The 19,476-nt window shown below is 33.6% G+C and overlaps 3 protein-coding genes across 3 annotated transcripts in view; 2 read left to right on the top strand and 1 right to left on the bottom strand.

The window, feature by feature from the left end:
- The first annotated feature begins 2,655 nt into the window (after positions 1-2,655).
- On the top strand, positions 2,656-10,250 carry LOC111368754. Its single transcript, XM_022990181.1, has 9 exons — positions 2,656-3,654; positions 4,142-4,402; positions 4,726-4,936; positions 5,016-5,125; positions 5,201-5,400; positions 6,756-6,859; positions 8,557-8,744; positions 8,849-9,048; positions 9,788-10,250. The coding sequence occupies exons 1-9, from the start codon at positions 3,393-3,395 to the stop codon at positions 10,019-10,021; spliced, it is 1,770 nt and encodes a 589-aa protein (XP_022845949.1). The 5' UTR covers positions 2,656-3,392; the 3' UTR covers positions 10,022-10,250.
- Positions 10,251-10,913: 663 nt separating this feature from the next.
- On the top strand, positions 10,914-15,744 carry LOC111368752 (50S ribosomal protein L21, mitochondrial-like). The gene is made up of 6 exons (XM_022990177.1): positions 10,914-11,475; positions 11,836-11,916; positions 14,092-14,193; positions 14,913-14,987; positions 15,150-15,240; positions 15,406-15,744. The coding sequence occupies exons 1-6, from the start codon at positions 11,038-11,040 to the stop codon at positions 15,459-15,461; spliced, it is 843 nt and encodes a 280-aa protein (XP_022845945.1). The 5' UTR covers positions 10,914-11,037; the 3' UTR covers positions 15,462-15,744.
- Positions 15,745-15,994: 250 nt separating this feature from the next.
- The window catches only part of LOC111368328 (pentatricopeptide repeat-containing protein At2g20710, mitochondrial-like), a 4,256-nt gene continuing 774 nt past the window's right edge, over positions 15,995-19,476 (bottom strand). Inside the window, exons 2-3 of the mRNA XM_022989558.1 lie at positions 18,090-18,522; positions 15,995-17,410 (exon numbers count right to left, since the gene is read on the bottom strand). Of these exons, the coding sequence (XP_022845326.1) occupies positions 16,241-17,410; positions 18,090-18,522 (1,603 nt within the window). The 3' untranslated portion in view covers positions 15,995-16,240. The remainder of the gene's footprint in view (positions 17,411-18,089; positions 18,523-19,476) is intronic.

Raw genomic sequence — 19,476 nt, 5'->3', positions numbered from 1 at the left:
CTTCATCAATTTCTTGGAGAGAAATAAAAAAGAATAATTGTTAGGTGTTGCTACGACTCCAGCCCAAAATCTTGTGACTTTCAATCAAAACTCGAGTGGCTGCAGCAAAATCTACTCACATTTTCTTCTCAAAAACTCAAGAAATTATGAAAGAAACATCCGCCAATGGTTGTTTAGGCCTTTCCATTCCTGTAGGTTATATAGTTAGAGCGTCTCAAAATGACTTATAAATAATATTTCATGTATAATAAAGATTTTCTTTATGTTTAGAGAGTAAAATTTTTTGAACCCTACTACTGTAACAGGGAGGGTTTGATACCCTCACTGACCGACGACACTCACAATACAGGACGGGTCCCACTTTCTTTTTTTTTCATATTTTATTCACACGGGCCCACGCATGTGAGTGGATGTCAACTAGGTGGACAAACATTTTTTGGCAAAAGAGTGCTGTCCAAAATATTTTATACAATTCAAATAATGTTCTCTATTTTGACTTTTCATTGTACCTTTTTCAATAAATATTATTCATTTCTCATCGTCTTTTATTTAGCATAATTTATTTAATTTTATATAGAGAACTAGAATCTTAATGGATCAAAAGAACCTCTTTTAAAACTGAAAAAGAATAATCTAGGTTAATTGTCATAAATAAGGAATACGATTTTCAATTTCCAAAAGCTTTATAAACGAGCAAAGAAGGAGCGTTCGCTAATTATGACATTTGCTTGATTGAGCAACTAGATAGCAACACACCAACCAAATTTGGTTAATTTTAGGCTTCCAACGTAATTTGTAAAAGATAAATAATTTTGTAGTTAGACTCGAGATTTTAACCTTATACTCGTCTAGGACATAAGGGACATGACTTGATATCATTCTTATCGTTCTTCGACTTATTACTAGAAGTTTGTTCCAGCTTCAAAACTCAATGATGATAACTAAATACGAGTGTTGCGCTCGTTCCACGATTTGACACAACACCTTACAAAAATGAGCTAACAATAACCATGCGTCACATGTGTTTATGTTTGCAAGGCATCCATATTTAAAGAGCATGCCAAAGTTTGGTAAGATCTTTTATTTTGCATTGAATTAAACGACATACTCTATCGTTTGTGCGTGTCTTTGTCAATTCTGTTTCTCAACTTTTAAGACTCGAAAGAAGTATAATTTTATTCGATAATTGAATTGAATCATTTAATTCAAATGGTTCAGAAAATTTTAGTTATACAATAATTACAAGTTTGAAACCATCAATTATTTCTTCTTAATAAAGTCTCAAACAATTATTAAATCTTGGAAACATGACAGAGCCAGAAAATGATGTTAAGATGAGCTGAAATTTAAAATTTTTTGAATGAACTTACACCACAAGAAATGGAGTTTCGGAGGCCATTTTGTGACATTCACTAGAAAAAGTATACGACACTTAATGAAATTAAAAAAAAAAAAAAGTTTAGATGTCTCACATTAATATATTCAACTAAATCTTTGTATTTTTTACCAAATAGAAAATCAACGCTTACTTTAAAAAACATAAGCTAACTGAATCATGATTGAAATAAGCAAAAATACATATCCACCAATGAAAATTTTAAAAAATTAATTAATGAGTACTCTTCTAGTAACTTTGACAATCAGTGTTTTTAAACAATTGAAAGTTTTAACAAATATTCTTTTTATTGTCAATACATATTACTTTATAAATAAATAAGTTTTAACAATTATTCTTTTTATTGTAAATATCAAATCTATAGTAAGTTATTTATTTTGATCATAGTATCTATTTTATGGTCAAAATAAGTAATTTTTTTTTTATAAATATGAATTAGTAATAAAGGAAAACATATGTATTAATAAAAAAATTAATTACTTTTAAATTTAGAAAAATACGTAGTGTCCCTAACTATTAAAATAAGTAATTTTCCTCTGAGACCTAATCAATACAAATTATCTATAATAAAATTTACTTAATAATTATAAGTAAATTTTAGTCAAACATGCATTAAATAAAATATCTAATTTGACAATAAAATATTCATATTTCATGAATGTCATGAAAAGAATAATTAATAATTGTAGTGTTTTTAATACAATTTGAATAATTGAGCATTGGATTTGGGTTGAGATTTAAACTAGAGTTGGGCTAATGCTAATATTTGAGTCAAAATTCTACAATTTCATCTTAAATATTTATACGAGGGAGCTAGGCTAATGCTACTTTAGGCCAAAATTCAACAATTTTATCTTAAAGTACTTCACAACTAATTTAGTCGTTGTTTGATCCTATTATTTTCAAAATATATACTTTTCCTTTTCTTTTCAATCGCATATTTTTCAATAAAATAATATTACATACAAATTTAAATTTTTTCCTTATTTTTTAACTACACAATTTTCATTAATCTACTGTTTCAAAATACAATCTTAACAAAAAATTTGGGCTATGCTTACTCTGTTAATAGTGGCCGTTAAAATTGCTTAAACACATAATCAAATATAAGTTAAAAATATTTTTTAATTATAATAAACGTTGGGTAAGTGACAAATGTTGTCTAAATAAGTGACTAAGCCAGCTTTTCTAATTTTATGATCAAGTCAAAATTATAAACAAATTGGCACTGTGCCACGTATGGGTTAACAAAAGCGGTCTGAAATTCAGAGCACATGGGATGATAACCTCAATGCTTTTATTTCAACTGATTTATTACAATAATGAATTTGCAAAAATTAATTTATTTGGAAAATAGAATTACATTCCAAAATTGAAGGAACTTGTAAACTGCGATCTATTCTGTTAGATTTCTAAATCAGCCACAAAACCCTAGAAATCAATCGCCACAGCCTTAAGTAACCCAGCCCTCAAATTTTTGGCCTTTTTATTAATTTATCATTATTATTTTTGTTTTGGGGTTATTTTTGTTTAATGTTGATTTTGAGCCCCATTTTTTGCGCTTAATACCAAGCATTGGTGGAGTGAAAATCAATATTGAGTTTTAATTGGATAAAAATGTTATGTTCTACTTTGGTTAATTACGATTCAATAATAGTGGTCGCCTATTAGATTTGCTTTTGAAATATCAATTTTTTGGTTTCACATTACTCTAGTCTTTGCTGGAGAGTCTATAACTATACTGAAATATTGCCATTGGATTATTTAGTTGATTCTGATTTTTGGGTAATTTCTACAGTTCAAAGGTAATTAAGATTGTTAATCGGATATAATTTTTGATTTGAGCTTGAAATTGAGGGTGAAGAGAGTTTGGGTTTTACAAATCAAGAATTAGATTACAGACTTCTTGAATTTAGGGTAGCTTCAACAGTTGATTTTGTGCGGATGAGAGGAGGGGGGAGATGAGAGGTGAAATTTTGGACTTGACGGGACAACAATGACTACAGGGTCATTGGGTCTTCGATCTTCGGGAAGTTATGGGTCATTGCAACAACAGCAATTTCAGAGTAGTTTCTTGTCATCTCCAATCCAAACGACGCCTCCACCTCTGGTGCCAAGAAAGCCTGCCAAGATGCTCAAGGAAAAGGACAAATTTTTTCATTGGATCTGCAAATTCGCTCCCCGGAAGAAGGTTGGAATGCTGCTCTTGTGTCTTGTTTCAGCTGCAGTTTTCGTCTGGGTTTTATATGTTGGAAAAGGTTTGGCCTCCTGTCTTAACTCTTGTTTTCGAAATTCTTTCTGCATTCTTAATTTTGGTGCTAGTTTATATCTATACCTGTATGGTTATATGCTACTTTTGACAGAAAGTGGTTGACGTATGACATAATGTGATTTGGCAAGATGTGATTGGATGAAAAGCTGACTGTATTTAAAATAATCCAATTATGAGGTCTCATGTGATATTATGTCAATAATTATGTCGCTGTAGCATAATTCATATCTGTATTTGTAAGAAAGAGCACAATGCATCTACCTGAACACCAGATTATGTATTCATGAATTAATTTAAAATGTTATTGTTGGCTGGTTTTCTTTATCTGAGTTTCCATTCACTGGCAGAGTTTGCTCAGAATGGGGTATTGTCATTTAATCAGCTGCGTGTGGGTTGAAAGTGATTTCGGGATCAAATGTTTATCAGTTAATGAGTTAAAGATTTGTTCGATCTGTGTTTCTGCTTGTTTGCAGGTGAAGATTCACAAGAACCAATTTTGTCAAATATGAGTATTAAATCCGCTTTGATATCTAGGGAGAAAGATAGTCATACTGCGGCTTTTTCCTCTAATGTAAACAATGTTGTGGGAAATGCAAATCTAGACCCCCTACCTCTGCCTCCATATCCGCCACCTCCTGTGTATTTTACAGGATATATTCTTCCTCCTGGGAATCCATGTGAGGGTTTTACATTGCCTCCACCACCTGCAGATAGAAAGAGGACTGGACCACGTCGTAAGTTTAAATTATCTCACTTTCTGAGATTTCATGTTATTTCACTTATGGAAACATCAAGATAACTAGGTATTAGACTATAGGAACCGAGATCCCTACTTTGATCTTAACATGTTATTTTAACGAGATCTAGAGTCTAAATGATCATTGGTGCATGGCGTCAATGCATCGTTGTCTAATTTATAAACACATCCATTCCAGCTTATTCCGATTTCACTGGACAATTTCGCAGTGAAGATCGTCTGGATTTAACATGAATTGCCTTATTCTTTTAAGGCTGAACTATACATTTTGCTTGATTTTATTGTTGTTTGCTTTGCCAGCATGTCCAGTATGCTACCTTCCTTTGGAACAAGCTATTTCCCTAATGCCAGCTGCACCATCCTTTTCTCCCGTGCTTAAGAATTTGACATATATTTATGAAGAGAATTTAACTAGAACCGAGTTTGGAGGCTCTGAATTCGGTGGATATCCTTCATTGAGAGAGAGGAGTGATTCATATGATATAAGAGAGTCCATGGGCGTCCATTGTGGGTAGGTTTCTGAATATTTTACCTCACATTGCTCTTTGACGTGCTTATCTTTCTCATGGGTAATTAAACATTCTCTATAGGTTTGTTAGAGGAGCCAAACCTGGCCGCCAGACAGGTTTTGACATTAACGATTCCGACCTTATTGAGATGGAAAGTTGTCAAGGGGTTGTTGTCACATCCGCAATTTTTGGTACTGATCCAACATAATGTTTGATTTCTATATTAAATCTTTTGGTAATTAATACAGGATGTTTGTTCTTATCAGGAGCATTTGATTTAATACGACAACCAAAGAACATTAGTATGTATGCCATAAAAAATGTCTGCTTCCATATGTTTGTGGATGAAGAAACAGAAGCATTTTTAATCAATTCTAATGAGCTGGATAGTAGCAAGAAAATTGGGTTATGGAGAATAGTAGTTGTTCGCAACCTACCTTACTCTGATCCGAGGCGGAATGGAAAGGTAAATATCTCGAGGTTACCTATTCCGCACTCTGTGTTTAGATGTGTTTGTTGCATTGACACTCAATCTTAACTTAGAATGATCATTATCCATGGGAGATGAAGTTATCAGAAACAAATATAATTTGAGCCCCATTTTTCAATATCATTTTTCTCCAAACTCTTTATCAACCGCACATTCTCCAATAAAATAATTTTGCACATAAATCCAAATTTTTTTTCCTACTTTTTAACTACAATTCTCCAAAAAATCACATTTTACAAAATTTATTCTAAAAAAAGGGGGCTAACAAGGGCTTTATTACTTTCATCCTTGTATGTAAGAGAAAGCTGTCAACACATTGGTTAGGATTGAGGTGAAACTAAAATTCTTAGTAATTATTTACTTTAAAAAATCTAACTTATCTCTAGAAATAAAATCTGAATAAAAGTCCATTTTGATCTTTAGATCTGTGATTTTCATTTCAATATTCAATATCTGTAGGAGATGAACTTTAATGAAGAATGCCCTCAGATCTTTGCAGTCAGTAATTTTACATTAAGCACACAGTTATTTAAAGTTTAGTTTATTGTAAGAGAAGAGAAGCTTGGTGTAGAGGTGGTCGGCCTTCAGATTAAGAGAAGTTAAAATTATTATTATTTTCTTTTTCAAAATTTAGTGTCCTTACACCACATTTACACTATTCTGCCACTAAAGATTTTGTTTAAGTGTGATTCCTCATCTCAGAACCCTTTTTGGAGTTCTCTCTTTAAAGGAGTTAGTGCTTCTCTTTGCCTGTGCTCAACCATCTCTTAAATGGCTCTTTCTTGGATATGTTTTAGAACGCTTCATGAGTTCAAATTTGTTGTGAAATCATTCAAATTTAATTATGATTCTGTTCAGTTTTATATCATTCCGCTTTAATTGGATGTTCAGATTTCTTTCCCCTCTCTGCATGATAACTTATTCATTGCTTCCTTAAGCTCTGTTTGGTCTATTCTCCATATTCATTTATTACTAATAGTTACTTGTTTAAGATTGTCCAAGTTTTTCTTCCTTGTGAAGAGAAAGTCATACAAAATATGTAAAACTATGTCAGATAATGACATAGTCGAATAGGGTCGCCTACTGCTGTTTTTTCTGATATAGTTGGTCCTGCACTTATTGTTATTATGCATGCCACATCTAGTGGCCTCGTGTTATCAACATATTTTCATAATGAAGATACTATTTACCTAATGAATTGTTGATAGCAACCCTTTCTTCAGCTTGTGCTTTATTTCTTTGAGTCCATTATGCCTGTTCGGCAACAGAGCAGCCATTCACATTTGATACGCATACTGATTGTTATAAACGAATATGTTCTTTCATGTCAGATTCCGAAGCTTTTACTTCATAGGCTTTTCCCTAATGCCCGATACTCACTATGGGTTGATGCAAAACTTGAACTGGTTGTGGATCCATATCAGATTCTCGAAAGGTAAGTCTAATCTACTATAAGTAGCCAAATTTGTGGTTTATGTTGTTACAGAACGTTCTTTTATTATTATTATTATTCTTAGCCATGTTATTTTTCAAGATTCCCCACACGAGTGTTGCAAAAAAAGCCTACACTATTGATTCTAAATAATGTTTTTGCTTGCTAGATGCTATTAGTGGCCTAACTTCTGTTTGAGGTGTAAAATGTTTTGAATTTTTGCGTTGCACAAGTTGAGCGCAGTTTATAAGTTTTTAATGTAAGGCCTCTTGTTTGCTTTTGAACTTTGGCAATGTTAGTTATGCTAGCTGAGGTCTTTGACATATATGAAGATACACTACTTCGTCAGTCGACTTCTTTTCTAAGGCAGTTTTTGATAGCATGGAAATGGAATTCCAATTCCATCTTTTCCATTTTTTTTGTTGTTTGGTAGCACAATTATTTCCATGGAATTTCAATCCTTGATTGTCTTGGAAAGTGTGGTTTTTCATGTTTTCATGGAAAATCAATTCCCACCATATATGGTGAGAATTGGTTTTCCCGAGTACGGTAGCAATTTTTTATTTTATTATTATTATTATTATTATTTTTAGTAATGGAAACAAATTCTAAAAATTATTGTAAAAAAATATTTTCCTTTAATTGACAATTTTCATATAAAACAAAGCCAAATGAACACCCAAAAATAGTTGAATTTTTATTTATTTATTTATTTTTTTTTTGGGTTTTGCAATGAAAACAAATTTCATTTCCAATACCAGTAAATTTCATACATTTAATTGACAATTTTCATGTAAAATAAAGCCAAACGAATATCAAAAAATACTTTTATTTCAACATTTTCCACGTGAAAAATTATACTAGTCAAACACAATAATTTACAATTTTCAGGAAAATAATTTCTAGGTAATTCAATTTCCTAAAATTCGTTTTCAATTCCATCTTTACAATCAAACGGACCCTAAGTGTAGTAATGATAGTCAAACACAACTTTTTGCAAGCTGAAGGTGATTGGGTCAAGGTAACATGTTACACATAGTGCTTTTAAATGCTTATAAGCTCAAAAACATAATTTTTATCCGTGTATTTCTTAGGACCCACAACTTTTATCTACTTGATAACCATACATTCCTTGAGTCCCTTGACCTACAATGACACGCTTAAAGCTCCCCCAAGCAAGCACATAATGATTGTATCAACTGCCAAGGCTTCATTGTGGATGTGAATCTTTATGTCCTGGTTGTTTTCGGTTTTTCTTTCCAGTTTTTGGAACTTCAAATCTAGTTACTATTGTCTTTCAGCAGATCTATCAATGCACGAAGTAGAATGGCAAAGAAGAATCATGTAGCCAGCCGCAAATTTATTGGAAATAAGACTTAGTTTGTATTGTTGTGCACATCAAATCAGAGGGAGAAATTTTGTTATGTGGTGTGAGATTTAAGAGGAAGTGGATTTAGTGGGCTAACTTCCAATTCGTTCATCTACAATTCTACATGTATCTTAATTAACATATATCCATGAATATATACCATTATTTAGTAGCAGTACTAATGGAATTACCTTCATAATAAAATATTCAGTCCCATTATGTTCCATTAATAGTTTAATCACTTTCAAACTGGATTTTTATTTTTATTTTTATTCATATCCCGTGTCTATAAGAGATATGTTTTCTGACGTTTCTCTTACAAATATTACAGGTTCTTGTGGAGGAAAAATGCTAGCTTTGCAATTTCGAGGCATTATAAGCGTTTTGATGTGTTTGTAGAAGCAGAAGCTAATAAGGCCGCTGGGAAGTATGAAAATGCCTCCATTGACTTCCAGATTGATTTCTATAAAGGCGAGGGTTTAACCCCATTTTCTGCTGATAAATTTCCTATTACAAGTGGTAGGACAGTTGGTCCCTATTTTCTCCCCTTATTTTTCTTTATTTTGGTCACTAGATCTGCCATTCCATGTTGGACTAATATCAGTTGACAATGTGGTTTCTAGATGTTCCTGAAGGATGTGTTATACTACGGGAGCACATTCCAATCTCCAACCTCTTCACCTGTCTTTGGTTTAACGAAGTGGATCGTTTTACTTCCAGAGACCAAATTAGTTTTTCGACTGTTAGGGACAAGATTGCTTCAAAAACGAATTACACTATCAATATGTTCTTGGATTGTGAAAGGCGCAACTTCGTGGTGCAGGTGATATTCTTATATTTGTCAATAGTTCATATTTCTGAGAAGTTAGACTGAAACGTGTATATCTGTTTCTTTTGTATCTCGTTGGTTTCATTATTCTTTTGAAGAAATGTAAGCTCCATGATTATGACATCAACTATTCTATACTTTATTGACCACCTATAAACTGCTTTTACATCTTGTTTATCCTTTAGGTAATCTACTGTCTTTCAAATATCGTTTCTGAAATTATGCATTCTTTCCCAGTTTATGATCTCCCATTAACTTGTTAAAGTAAAAGAAATTATACGATCTCCGTAACAATTTCGAAGAGGGACTCTGCTGCTACTTTGTCATTTCTTTCTTTCCCCTATGTAGATGACAGGCTAACATATTCTCATTGTTTGATCCGTTTGATAATGGTCTGATATCGTAACTTGGAGATCTTCTCCATGTTTTGAAGCATAGACTGAGAAGGAAATGAAATAATCTGGCTGCGGTTGAGATTAACTAGTATCCGTTGCTTATAAGTGATCCTTTTAGTATGAAAAATATCAAAAAACACAATGTACTCAATTGAGTGGTGAACAAGGATTCTTGTTACCTCTTTGTCATGATTTTGTTTGAAGGCCCTTCTTATTCCGATGACCTGGCCAGGCCAGGTCACTACTTTAGTCAGGAAATGAGATTTCATTCGTTGTTGTAAATATATTGCAAGCTTTTGGTCGAGCTCGTAACTTTATCACCTTTTTCATTTTTGCAGGGGTACCACAGAGACTTGCTTGAGAACTGGGCTTCCCCTCCTCCAGACGCGATTGTTCTTGTTCATCCTCCACCCCCATTTATCGATGAAAAACTGAACTCCCCACCTGGGACTGTTACTGACAATATTGTAAGTAGCCCAGTCAAGAAGGTTCCTACAAAGCGTGGGAGAGACCGGAAATCGAGGCATCATCGGAAAGTCAGTGCTGGCAGCAAGGGTATCACTGCTACTTAAAAAATTTTGTTCTAGGCGAATTTTTATTCTTTCCTACCCCGGTACAAGATAATTCATTCCAGGGATAGGAATTTGTGCAAGTTGAGCCTTGTAGTTATGCTTCTACACAGCAGCTTTTATTTTTCTTTTCCATAAATTTTGAAAAAGATACAATATTTAATTATCCATTTTTTGTTGTACATATTCACAAGTTTTCTAATAATAATAATAATTATCAGTGGTTGCTTCATTCCTTATAGTTGGTTGTCATTTATTATTTTTGCAATTAATGTTGAGAAAATTACTTAAAACCTACTTTTCAATTTCAAAAATCAAGTAATATATATATATATATATATATATATACCTTCTCTCTCTCTCTCTATTTGCAACCATAGCACAAAGCAGAAAGGATCTATGGTTAATGGGATGATATCATGGTGTCATTTGTGAATTTGATGATGCCCTAGTCGATCGGCACTCTCTTTTTAAGTTGATTGATACATTTATCTTTCAGTTGGAAGGTTCTGACTGTAGCAATGAGGAGAAAGCGGGGTGAATAGTAGGTGATGGACGTCATATTGATTGATTTGGAGGAAGTGTCAATTGATGAGGGTATCATCGGAATTCACGAATGATATCATGATATCATCATAAAAAAGTAGCATGACATTACACCTTCTCTATATTTATTTCACTTTTTCTTTGGTTGCAACTATAGATATCAATGGTATATATGTTTTTTAAAAAAATAGTTGTCATCTGATTATTGAAAAAAAAAAATTATACCTGATTTTTCAAATTGAAATTTGAAAAAGTAGGATTTTAGGTAATTTTATGGAATTCTAATGGGCCAATATGAAAATAGACTAATATTTTTGGTTAATTCAAATAGGCAAATCGCATTGGTGACACAAACGACTTTAGGCTCCAAAAATCTCTCTCGACATTTTTCACGGAAAACTAAACCCTAGAAAGCAATAGTCTTCCTTGCTGTACTGATAAAACCCTCTAAAGAAACGATATTCGACACAATAATGGCGAATCGACGCTGTATTCAAAACCTAAATCGCCATTTCCAATTCCTTAGAACCCGAACTCCTCACCTGAATCCTCAATTCCTTGCGCCTACCTCGAAATTCACTCTCCACCCCGCCTTCACTCCCAAATCACTACATCGCTTATTCAACAGTAATGATATTAACGCACAGAGTGTAGTTTTCCGTCACTTCTGTTCCAAAAATCGAAATGATGATACTGATGAAGAAGAAGAAGATGAAGATGATGATGATGATTATGAAAGCGAAGGACAAGACATAGAGAGTGCGGATGATGAGAGGGAAAATGAGACAGCTGCATTGTCTCCCGAGGATAAAGAAAAAGAGGCAGCTGAAATAGGGTACAAAGTCATAAGTCCGCTTCAAAAGTCTGACCGGGTCTTCAAACCATACGAACCGGTTTTTGCTGTGGTTCAGGTTCGTTGAATCATCCCACCCAATTTTTCATTTGTGTTTTGTTTTCTTCGATTTTTGTTGAATTTTGGACCCAGATTTGTATTTGACTTGAGAGTGTGGGAGCTAAGAGCATATTTGGTCAAGCTTACAAGATTTACTTATAGGTAAACAAGGAAGTTTTGAAATAATTAATTCGACTTATTAGTGAAAGTTGGAAATAAGCAAGTTATGACAAGATAGCTGCTGAAACATAATTTACAAAATACCAATTAATTTCGTGTGCCATACTGGAAAGGTTGTATTTTTTCCTTCTTAACTTTGTTCACTTGTGTAGAAGTGTTTGCTCAAATCTTTTTTTTGCTGCTGTTGTGGTTTGCTTAGATTGGGTCACATCAGTTTAAGGTGAGCAATGGGGATTGCATATATGCAGAGAAATTGAAGTACTGCAACGTCAATGACAAGGTTATTGAACTCACATGTAGTTTTGCATTGATTCTCATTTCCTGGTCCTATTATTTGTTGGAAGTGTAGAATAAAAATTTCTTGTTACTTATGAGAGGACATCTAGGATACTTTTTCTCTCCTTATAACTTATCTTGTTGTTTGCTTGTCAATGAAATGGAAAATTTTGATAGTTTGAACTTTACTAGCAATAATATTTGACAGATATCTTGAACTCAACATGCCTCATTCTTTGATCTAAGCAAAACCTTGTGCAGTTTATAAATAGATCCAAGTTTTGTATTTTCCTACAGCATCATGCTATTAATCATTAAAAGTTCAAATTTTGATAATTCTTTATGATTGAATATATAGGTAGTAGGCCCTAAATTTGATATCTGCTCTTCATTTTTCATTGCCTTCGGACTAAAATGATCTTCTATGTCTCTCTTTCCTAGGTTTCTTGACCTTTGGTAGAGACTAATTCATATATAGCTATATCCTAAGAGCATCTTCAAGAGACTCTTTAAATATGAAATGCTCCCAATTTTAAAGAGTCAACTTTTAAAATTATGCTCCAAGAGACTCTTAAATTAACATTTTAATTTAGAGAGCCAAACTCACTCTCTATAATTAAATGTCTTCAGAGTATTTCAGTTTTCAATGTCGGCAAATAATATATTAATCTAAAGAAAAGTTAGTTAAAATAAAAGATAGAGAAAAATAATAAATATTTTTTGGGAGTAGTAAAATTAAGAGTTAAATATAAAGAGTCTGTTGGAGTATTTCAAAAGTTTTACTATTTAAATTTATAGACGCTCTTTTAATTATTGAATATGCTCTTTAAAAATAGTCTCTTGGAGATGCTCTAACTCGTTTCCATATGAAAGACTATGCATCTGTGGTTTCCTGTTTTCCAGACCGCAAATGTGGTCCTAGATCGATTGCATCACTCTTCCTATGGCCTCCGGATTGAGAGGGTGGGTGGGTGCTCCCAGTAGAGACCAGTCCTCTGCTTCAGCTGTCCTATGTAACTGTCATTCATTTTGATCTGAAAAGCATCTTGAAGAAAATCTATTAGTGTGTTAATTCTCTATTCTTTTTAATTTTTTATTTCACACAGTTTGCAAAAAAATAAATAAATGAACGAAGAGATGAGTTTTTCAATTTTGCAATTTCTCTCAATTCTGCATTGTCTCCGGATGAAAGCTTTATCATGAAACAATTGCAATTTGATTTCAACTCAGGCTCAGATTGGTTATAACTAAAGGTCCACATCACCATATATTTTGTTGTTTGTAACTAGCTGGATACCTTACCATCTCTCTCGATGATGTTCTTTTGGAACCCTACATCATGTTTTTGTATATGATTTTGTGTTCACACGGTGAATAAACTAGAAGCCAGGTACATTGATGGTTTTCTGAATTTGTATGCATTCTGTCTCCAGCATTTACCATGAACACTGAATCTTTGGCATGTGCTTATATGCACTAAACAATTTGATTATTGAGCCTGGTTAATAATTTCTGCCTGTAGTGGATTATAAATGAAAATAAGATGGATGATCAATTGCAGCTTTGCCCTGTAGAATAATTGGTATGGAGAATCTTGTGGTTGTAATGACTAGCTATACATCACAGACTGTTGTAGACTTAATGCTCAAATCCTTGATAGAGAGCACAAGTCACAGAAGGCCTTCAGTTGGTTGGGTAATATTTTAGTTTTAGGTCCAATTAAACTAAAAATTGAAATTTGACGTTAGTAGTTACAATCACTCATAATATTTTGACTAACATTTCTGTTTCTCTAGTTACTACGGCTCGTGAAGGGTCATAGCTCATTAGCAGATAGGGCATTTGAGGTACAATAACAACATTGTCTTATTGCCTGTAGTGTTTGACCTTGGTATGGAATATCCAAGACTTTGAGATGTACATTGCTATTTTGTTATGTCAAAATCACATAGTGCCACTACACTGGATATTATTGATCAGAGGAGATACTGCGCCTTAAACTAATTTGTGGATGTTATATCTTGAATTTTTTGGAATACGATTTTTCATCTAATAGTATCCATTTTCATATATTTTCAAGTCGAATTTGTTTAATTATCTATTTGTTGATGTTAACTATTTATTGGAGTAACTCTGTTGGGAATGTCAACTGATGCAATCACTGACCATTCTGTTGCAGCTGATCCTCAATAAGGTTCTTATGTTGGGATCAAAAACCCAAACAATCATTGGTCGACCAATTTTGCCTGATGCTGCTGTTCATGCTGTTGTTGAGGAGCATGTAAGATACTTCTAGATTGAATATTACCATTTTCTGCAACCTGCGTGAGATCTGACTATGTTTCATAAATAATGCACATTTTGTAGTTGAATTGAATCTGTTGCTCTCAACTCCTCCGAATTTATACTTAAAAATCAATTCATAAACTAGATTCTGATGGGCCAAACTTCATTGTTGATAAGATCATCCTCTGATCTCCTTTACAAACTAGGGAATCTTATATCTCAAGTTCTTATCGGGAGGAAATTCCAAAGATGAATGTAGAACTAGGTGAGCAAAGCAGTAAAATATGGCAATTATAAGCTTCATAACACTGGTCACTTTGTTTTCTTTTAAGATGTTGGTTCACAAATATATGGAGAAAACATTATGATTAATTTTAACTTGAGTGATAACGAACTTACAAAAAAATAAAGAATAAAAGGTCATCCTATGGACTGGATCGGTGTCTGTATGAGACGAAGATGCTTTTTGTGGAGGTCAGATTTTAAACTTGAAAGTTTTAAATGCGTTGATAATCTATGTGATTGCGAAATTTAACAATGCTGCAACTATTGTTTGAAAGTAATTGCTTATTGATGGAGGGGTAAACGATCTCATGGTTTATCCCCCTTCCATGGCCTTCTCACTGTCCCAAGCAGGTCTAAGCATCTTTATTCCTTGCGCGGAAGACAAGGATGAAGGTCTTCTTCTTTGATAGGCACCTTTTCATCTTGCAGGCACTAGATGCAAAAGTGATAATATTTAAGAAAAAGAGAAGGAAGAATTATAGAAGAACGAAAGGGCATCGTCAGGTAATTGAAATATTTATCAATTAGAATTTTATTTCGTCTATATTGATCTTTTCTGTTTCTTCTGTGCATGCTCTTGCTCTTTCTTCTATTTGTCCAAAGAAATAGATAGGTGATTCTCTAATTAAAACCTTAAAATTGGTTCCCATCGTCTCCCTGTTTCAGGAATTGACAAAATTGAGGATAACAGATATATCAGGGATTGAGAAGCCAGAAAATATGCCATCTTTGAAGACGGAGAAGAAAGAAAAGATACCATCTTTGAAGACGGAGAAGAAAGAAAAGATACCATCTTTGAAGACGGAGAAGAAAGAAAAGATACCATCTTTGAAGACGGAGAAGAAAGAAAAGATACCATCTTTGAAGACGGAGAAGAAAGAAAAGATACCATCTTTGAAGACGGAGAAGAAAGAAAAGATACCATCTTTGAAGACGGAGAAGAAAGAAAAGCAAGAAAAGATGCCCGTTGCAGCTTAATTGGGACTTGGGTTCAAATGGCTGGCTTTTTACCGCTTATGTTTTTTATCAGCTTCTCTACAGCCCATGCCCCATGGGGTTGAAGACGGGCAGGCTGTATTTTCGTTTATTTTCCTCTCTATTTTAGTCTTTCCTCCCTCCATTTTCCCAGAACTGATATCTGATATGGTTATTTAAAATTAGTCAGAGATGCTGCTTGGGACAGCTTTGTTTCTTGTTTTTTCACGATATAAGCATGGATGATATAAGAGCAAAAGTGTATAATGGATTAAATCTTAAGTTCTTTTTTTTCCATAAACCGTACCAAACATGCCATAGGGGGTAAGTTATGTCTCTTGTAACTTTTGAGGAGAATATTCAGTGACAAGACAATTATTTAAACACCAATTGATCAAACCATAAAATAGTCTGCCAATAGGGCGATCACCACACCGAGTGCATGGGAAATGCATATGCAAATGGAGCAGTAACTTAATGGCTTATATGGTCTCTTAGTTACTGATCTATACAATTTTAGCAATAATCCTCGAAAAAGATCAAATTTCCAAGCTCTGAGTAACAATTAAATTCATTCATAACTACAAAGGCTCGACTTGTATCATTTTTTATTCGTGCATAGGTTTAGTTATTTCTCCTACCACAAAGCAGCGCAAAAAAATTAGCATCTACAATGGTTGAAATTGGATAACCCATGTGTTCCGTTGATTCCGAAGCATTCAAGCTTTGATGACACGACGATTTTTCAACTCCACAAGCCATCCCTTACCAGGCAAGTGAAATCACAAGCAGCCCTTCAATTTTTGCTCTTGTGCACAAGAATTTAATTCCTCATCCTTAATAAAAGAAAACAATTCATCAACCACGGCTGCAGATGAAATACCCTCTGCACAAAGAGATCCCGTGAACTTTTCCACGTCTTCCTTCCTTTCCAGATATCTGACGCAGGTGATCAAGGTATCGTTCTTAGGGTCTGGAGAATACGTCGATAATGCCTTCTTTAATGCTTCCACAGCTCTCGAAACTTGATTTCTCATGATATATCCACCTGCCAAAAGGCGCCATGTAGTAGCATTAGGATCACCACCTTTCGATATTCCTCTGTCTAAAAGAGCTTCAGCCTTCTCCAAAAGATGATTCCTACAATATGCATCAATCAAGAAGTTAGGAATACGGAAATCATAGGATAATCCTCTCGATTCCCATTCCTCAAAAATCTTCTCAACGCCTTCAACGTCATCAAACTTCATTAACGCCCGTATCATGCTCATGTAAACCTTATTAAAGACTTTGTTGTTTTGTTTGTACTCATTCCATATTCGATATAACTCTTCTTTCTTGCCCATTTCTGCATAGAGGTTGAGGATGAAACTTACTGCAAGATCCTTTCTCTTCGTCTCATCCATCAAACTCTCCATTTTATGCAGCATCTCCAGTGCTTTATCCACAAAACCCACTCTTAAGTATTTTTGAGCTACAATAGCATACATAGTCCAGTCCAGAACAATACTGGAATCAGATTGCATAATTCTTAAAATTTTATCTATTCCTGCAGGATCAGAGGTCATATCACAAGCACTCAAACGAATGGTGAGTGTGTATCGATCAAGAGGAATACCCTTTTCTTTCATCTCATTGATTAAACTATCAAGCTTTTCCTGGTTTCCCAATTGATGGTAGAGTTTCATCATAATATTATACCATACTGGTCTAGTAGCATAACCCATGTCCCTAGCTTTCTGCAAAATGGCCTCTGCTTTATCCACAGACTTAGCATGCACATAGCAGTTGAGAAGGGAAACATGAGCAACGACTTTCAATTTTGCTGGGATGGTGTCGAAATAATTCTCAACTTGTTCTAAACCATAAACGTTAAACAATAAATTCATTCGGATGGCAGCATCTGAAGAACTCATGGAAAGGTATCGTTTATCAGTCATCCATTGAGATACCTGAAGATATGTTATGATAAGAACTCAGGAGATCAATTCATGTGATAATGATACTGCAATATTGCTAATCTCTATACTTCCGATCATCATGGCAACATTTACTTCTTTAGATAATTTTCTCAAAAAAAACAAAAAATCAAATTTGGTTAAGGGGAGAACATTGTTGCTTTTAATTATTCTTCAGAAATAGCATTTCCTAGGATCCTATACTTAAATTTCTATTCAATCATTGTTCTTGATATATATGTATCTTATCGATTCATCAATTCCTGTCTCATTTTTTCTTGCAACATTAATTTTTCATGGTTCAAAAACTTCTCTTGAAAGAGCGTGCTTGGCCAAACTTGAAAAAGTAATTTTCTTTAAGCAACCTCTCAAAACATGATTGGAAATATAAGTAACCATTTTTTTTACTTAATTTTAAGCTGACCCAAACAAACTCTAAATATGTCTTCTATTAAAAACAGTAGAAATCACAATATACAGGTCAATGGATGAAGCAAACAGTTTTGTACACACACTACAAAATTAAAGGGTAAAACATATTAAACATTAACAAGATGCAAATAATTAAAATTAAATCAAAACAAAATATTTAACTAACCCATTAGCTTAAATCAACCAAAACTCAACCTAAAGCCAGAGATAAAGAAGACATTATTAATAATAATATGCAAACCTCAAGCGCATGTTTGAATCTTTTGTAAAATCTCAACTCATTAATTATATATCGAAGCCGTGATTTATCAACAGTATTGCCTTCTCGGATCCACTGGTCGAGGACTGGTACTACTGAGACATTTGGGTCACCCAATGGCGAGATTCTCCTGTACAGTGACTTCGATTCCAACCCATTTTCTGAGTTTCGAACTCGGTTTAAACTTGAGCTAAAAAATTGCTTACGAATTATTTCATAATAACTCGCTTGCGAATTGAGCGAAACTGAAACAGAAAAACGCTTCATTGGATTCGGGAAAGTGACGGTAGGAGCGATCGGAAGGGGGAAGGAACGAGGGCATATGTTCTGGACTGGGCCAACTCCGTTGATATGAGTCCGAATTGGGTTGCTTGTTGGGCTTTTAATTGGACCACGAAGAGTAAGGTTAGCCCATCTAAGACGGGAAGAAAAACGAGGTTATATGTTTGGGCTGGGCTAACTCACAATCAGAGTAAGACTTGGGTTGCCTTTGCCTTTGTTGGGTTTTTAATTGGACCACGAAGGGTAAGGAAAGCCCATCGAAGGCGGGGAGAGGATTTGAGCTGGGCCAACTCTCTGATTTGAGTCAGGGGAAAATTTCACAAGGAAGAGATTAAGTATACCATATTTCAAAATTAAGAAAACAAGTTTCAAACTTCAAAAATCAGATTTTTATTATAATTTATTTATGATTTAATTAATTAATTAAATAATTTATTAATTAAATATATCTAGGTAACATATTTGTATAATTTGGTCACAAATTAACAATTCAACTAGTCATTTATTATTTTTTGGTCACAAATCAAAAATTTTATATCACAAATTATTATATGATCACAATTCAAAAGTTTTGTAGGTCACAGTTTTTTCGTTGGTCACAAATTAAAAAATTAATTAGTCACAAATTAATTTTTAGTCATGACTTATCAAATTATTGATCCCAACTTATTTTTCGGTCACAAATCAAAGAATTTATAGGTCACAGAATATTTTTGGGTCACGAATCCAAAAATTTTATAGGTCACAAATTTATTCGAGATTACAAATCAAAATTTAGTAAGTTACAGATCACATCATTGATCACAAATTCAAAAAATTATAGGTCATATAATATTTTTGGGTCACGAATCTAAAAATTTTATAGGTTACAGATTTGTTCGAGGTCATAAATCAAAATTTTATAAGTCATAGATCACATTATTGCTCACAAATTCAAAAAATTATAGTTCGCAGAATATTTTTGGGTTAGGAATTCAAAAATTTTATAGGTCACAGATTTGTTCGAGGTCACAAATCAAAGAACTTATAGGTCACAGAATATTTTTGGATCACGAATCCAAAAATTTTATAGGTCACAGATTTGTTC

The sequence above is a fragment of the Olea europaea genome, chromosome 19, assembly GCF_002742605.1.
Source record: "Olea europaea var. sylvestris chromosome 19, O_europaea_v1, whole genome shotgun sequence".
Taxonomy (NCBI): domain Eukaryota; kingdom Viridiplantae; phylum Streptophyta; class Magnoliopsida; order Lamiales; family Oleaceae; genus Olea; species Olea europaea.
The sequence above is the reverse complement of the archived record's forward strand: the minus strand, read 5'-3'. Positions and strand labels throughout refer to the sequence as shown.

What these genes read in the sequence shown, in the direction of transcription:
- LOC111368754 (XM_022990181.1), top strand. Translation starts at nt 3,393, where the DNA reads ATGACTACAGGGTCATTGGGTCTTCGATCTTCGGGAAGTTATGGGTCA. An exon ending in ATCCGAGGCGGAATGGAAAG is followed by an intron (nt 5,401 to 6,755) that starts GTAAATATCTCG and finishes CTTTCATGTCAG; the next exon opens with ATTCCGAAGCTTTTACTTCA. An exon ending in TAAATTTCCTATTACAAGTG is followed by an intron (nt 8,745 to 8,848) that starts GTAGGACAGTTG and finishes TGTGGTTTCTAG; the next exon opens with ATGTTCCTGAAGGATGTGTT.
- LOC111368752 (XM_022990177.1), top strand. Translation starts at nt 11,038, where the DNA reads ATGGCGAATCGACGCTGTATTCAAAACCTAAATCGCCATTTCCAATTC. An exon ending in ATGCTGTTGTTGAGGAGCAT is followed by an intron (nt 14,194 to 14,912) that starts GTAAGATACTTC and finishes TTCATCTTGCAG; the next exon opens with GCACTAGATGCAAAAGTGAT. An exon ending in GAACGAAAGGGCATCGTCAG is followed by an intron (nt 14,988 to 15,149) that starts GTAATTGAAATA and finishes TCCCTGTTTCAG; the next exon opens with GAATTGACAAAATTGAGGAT.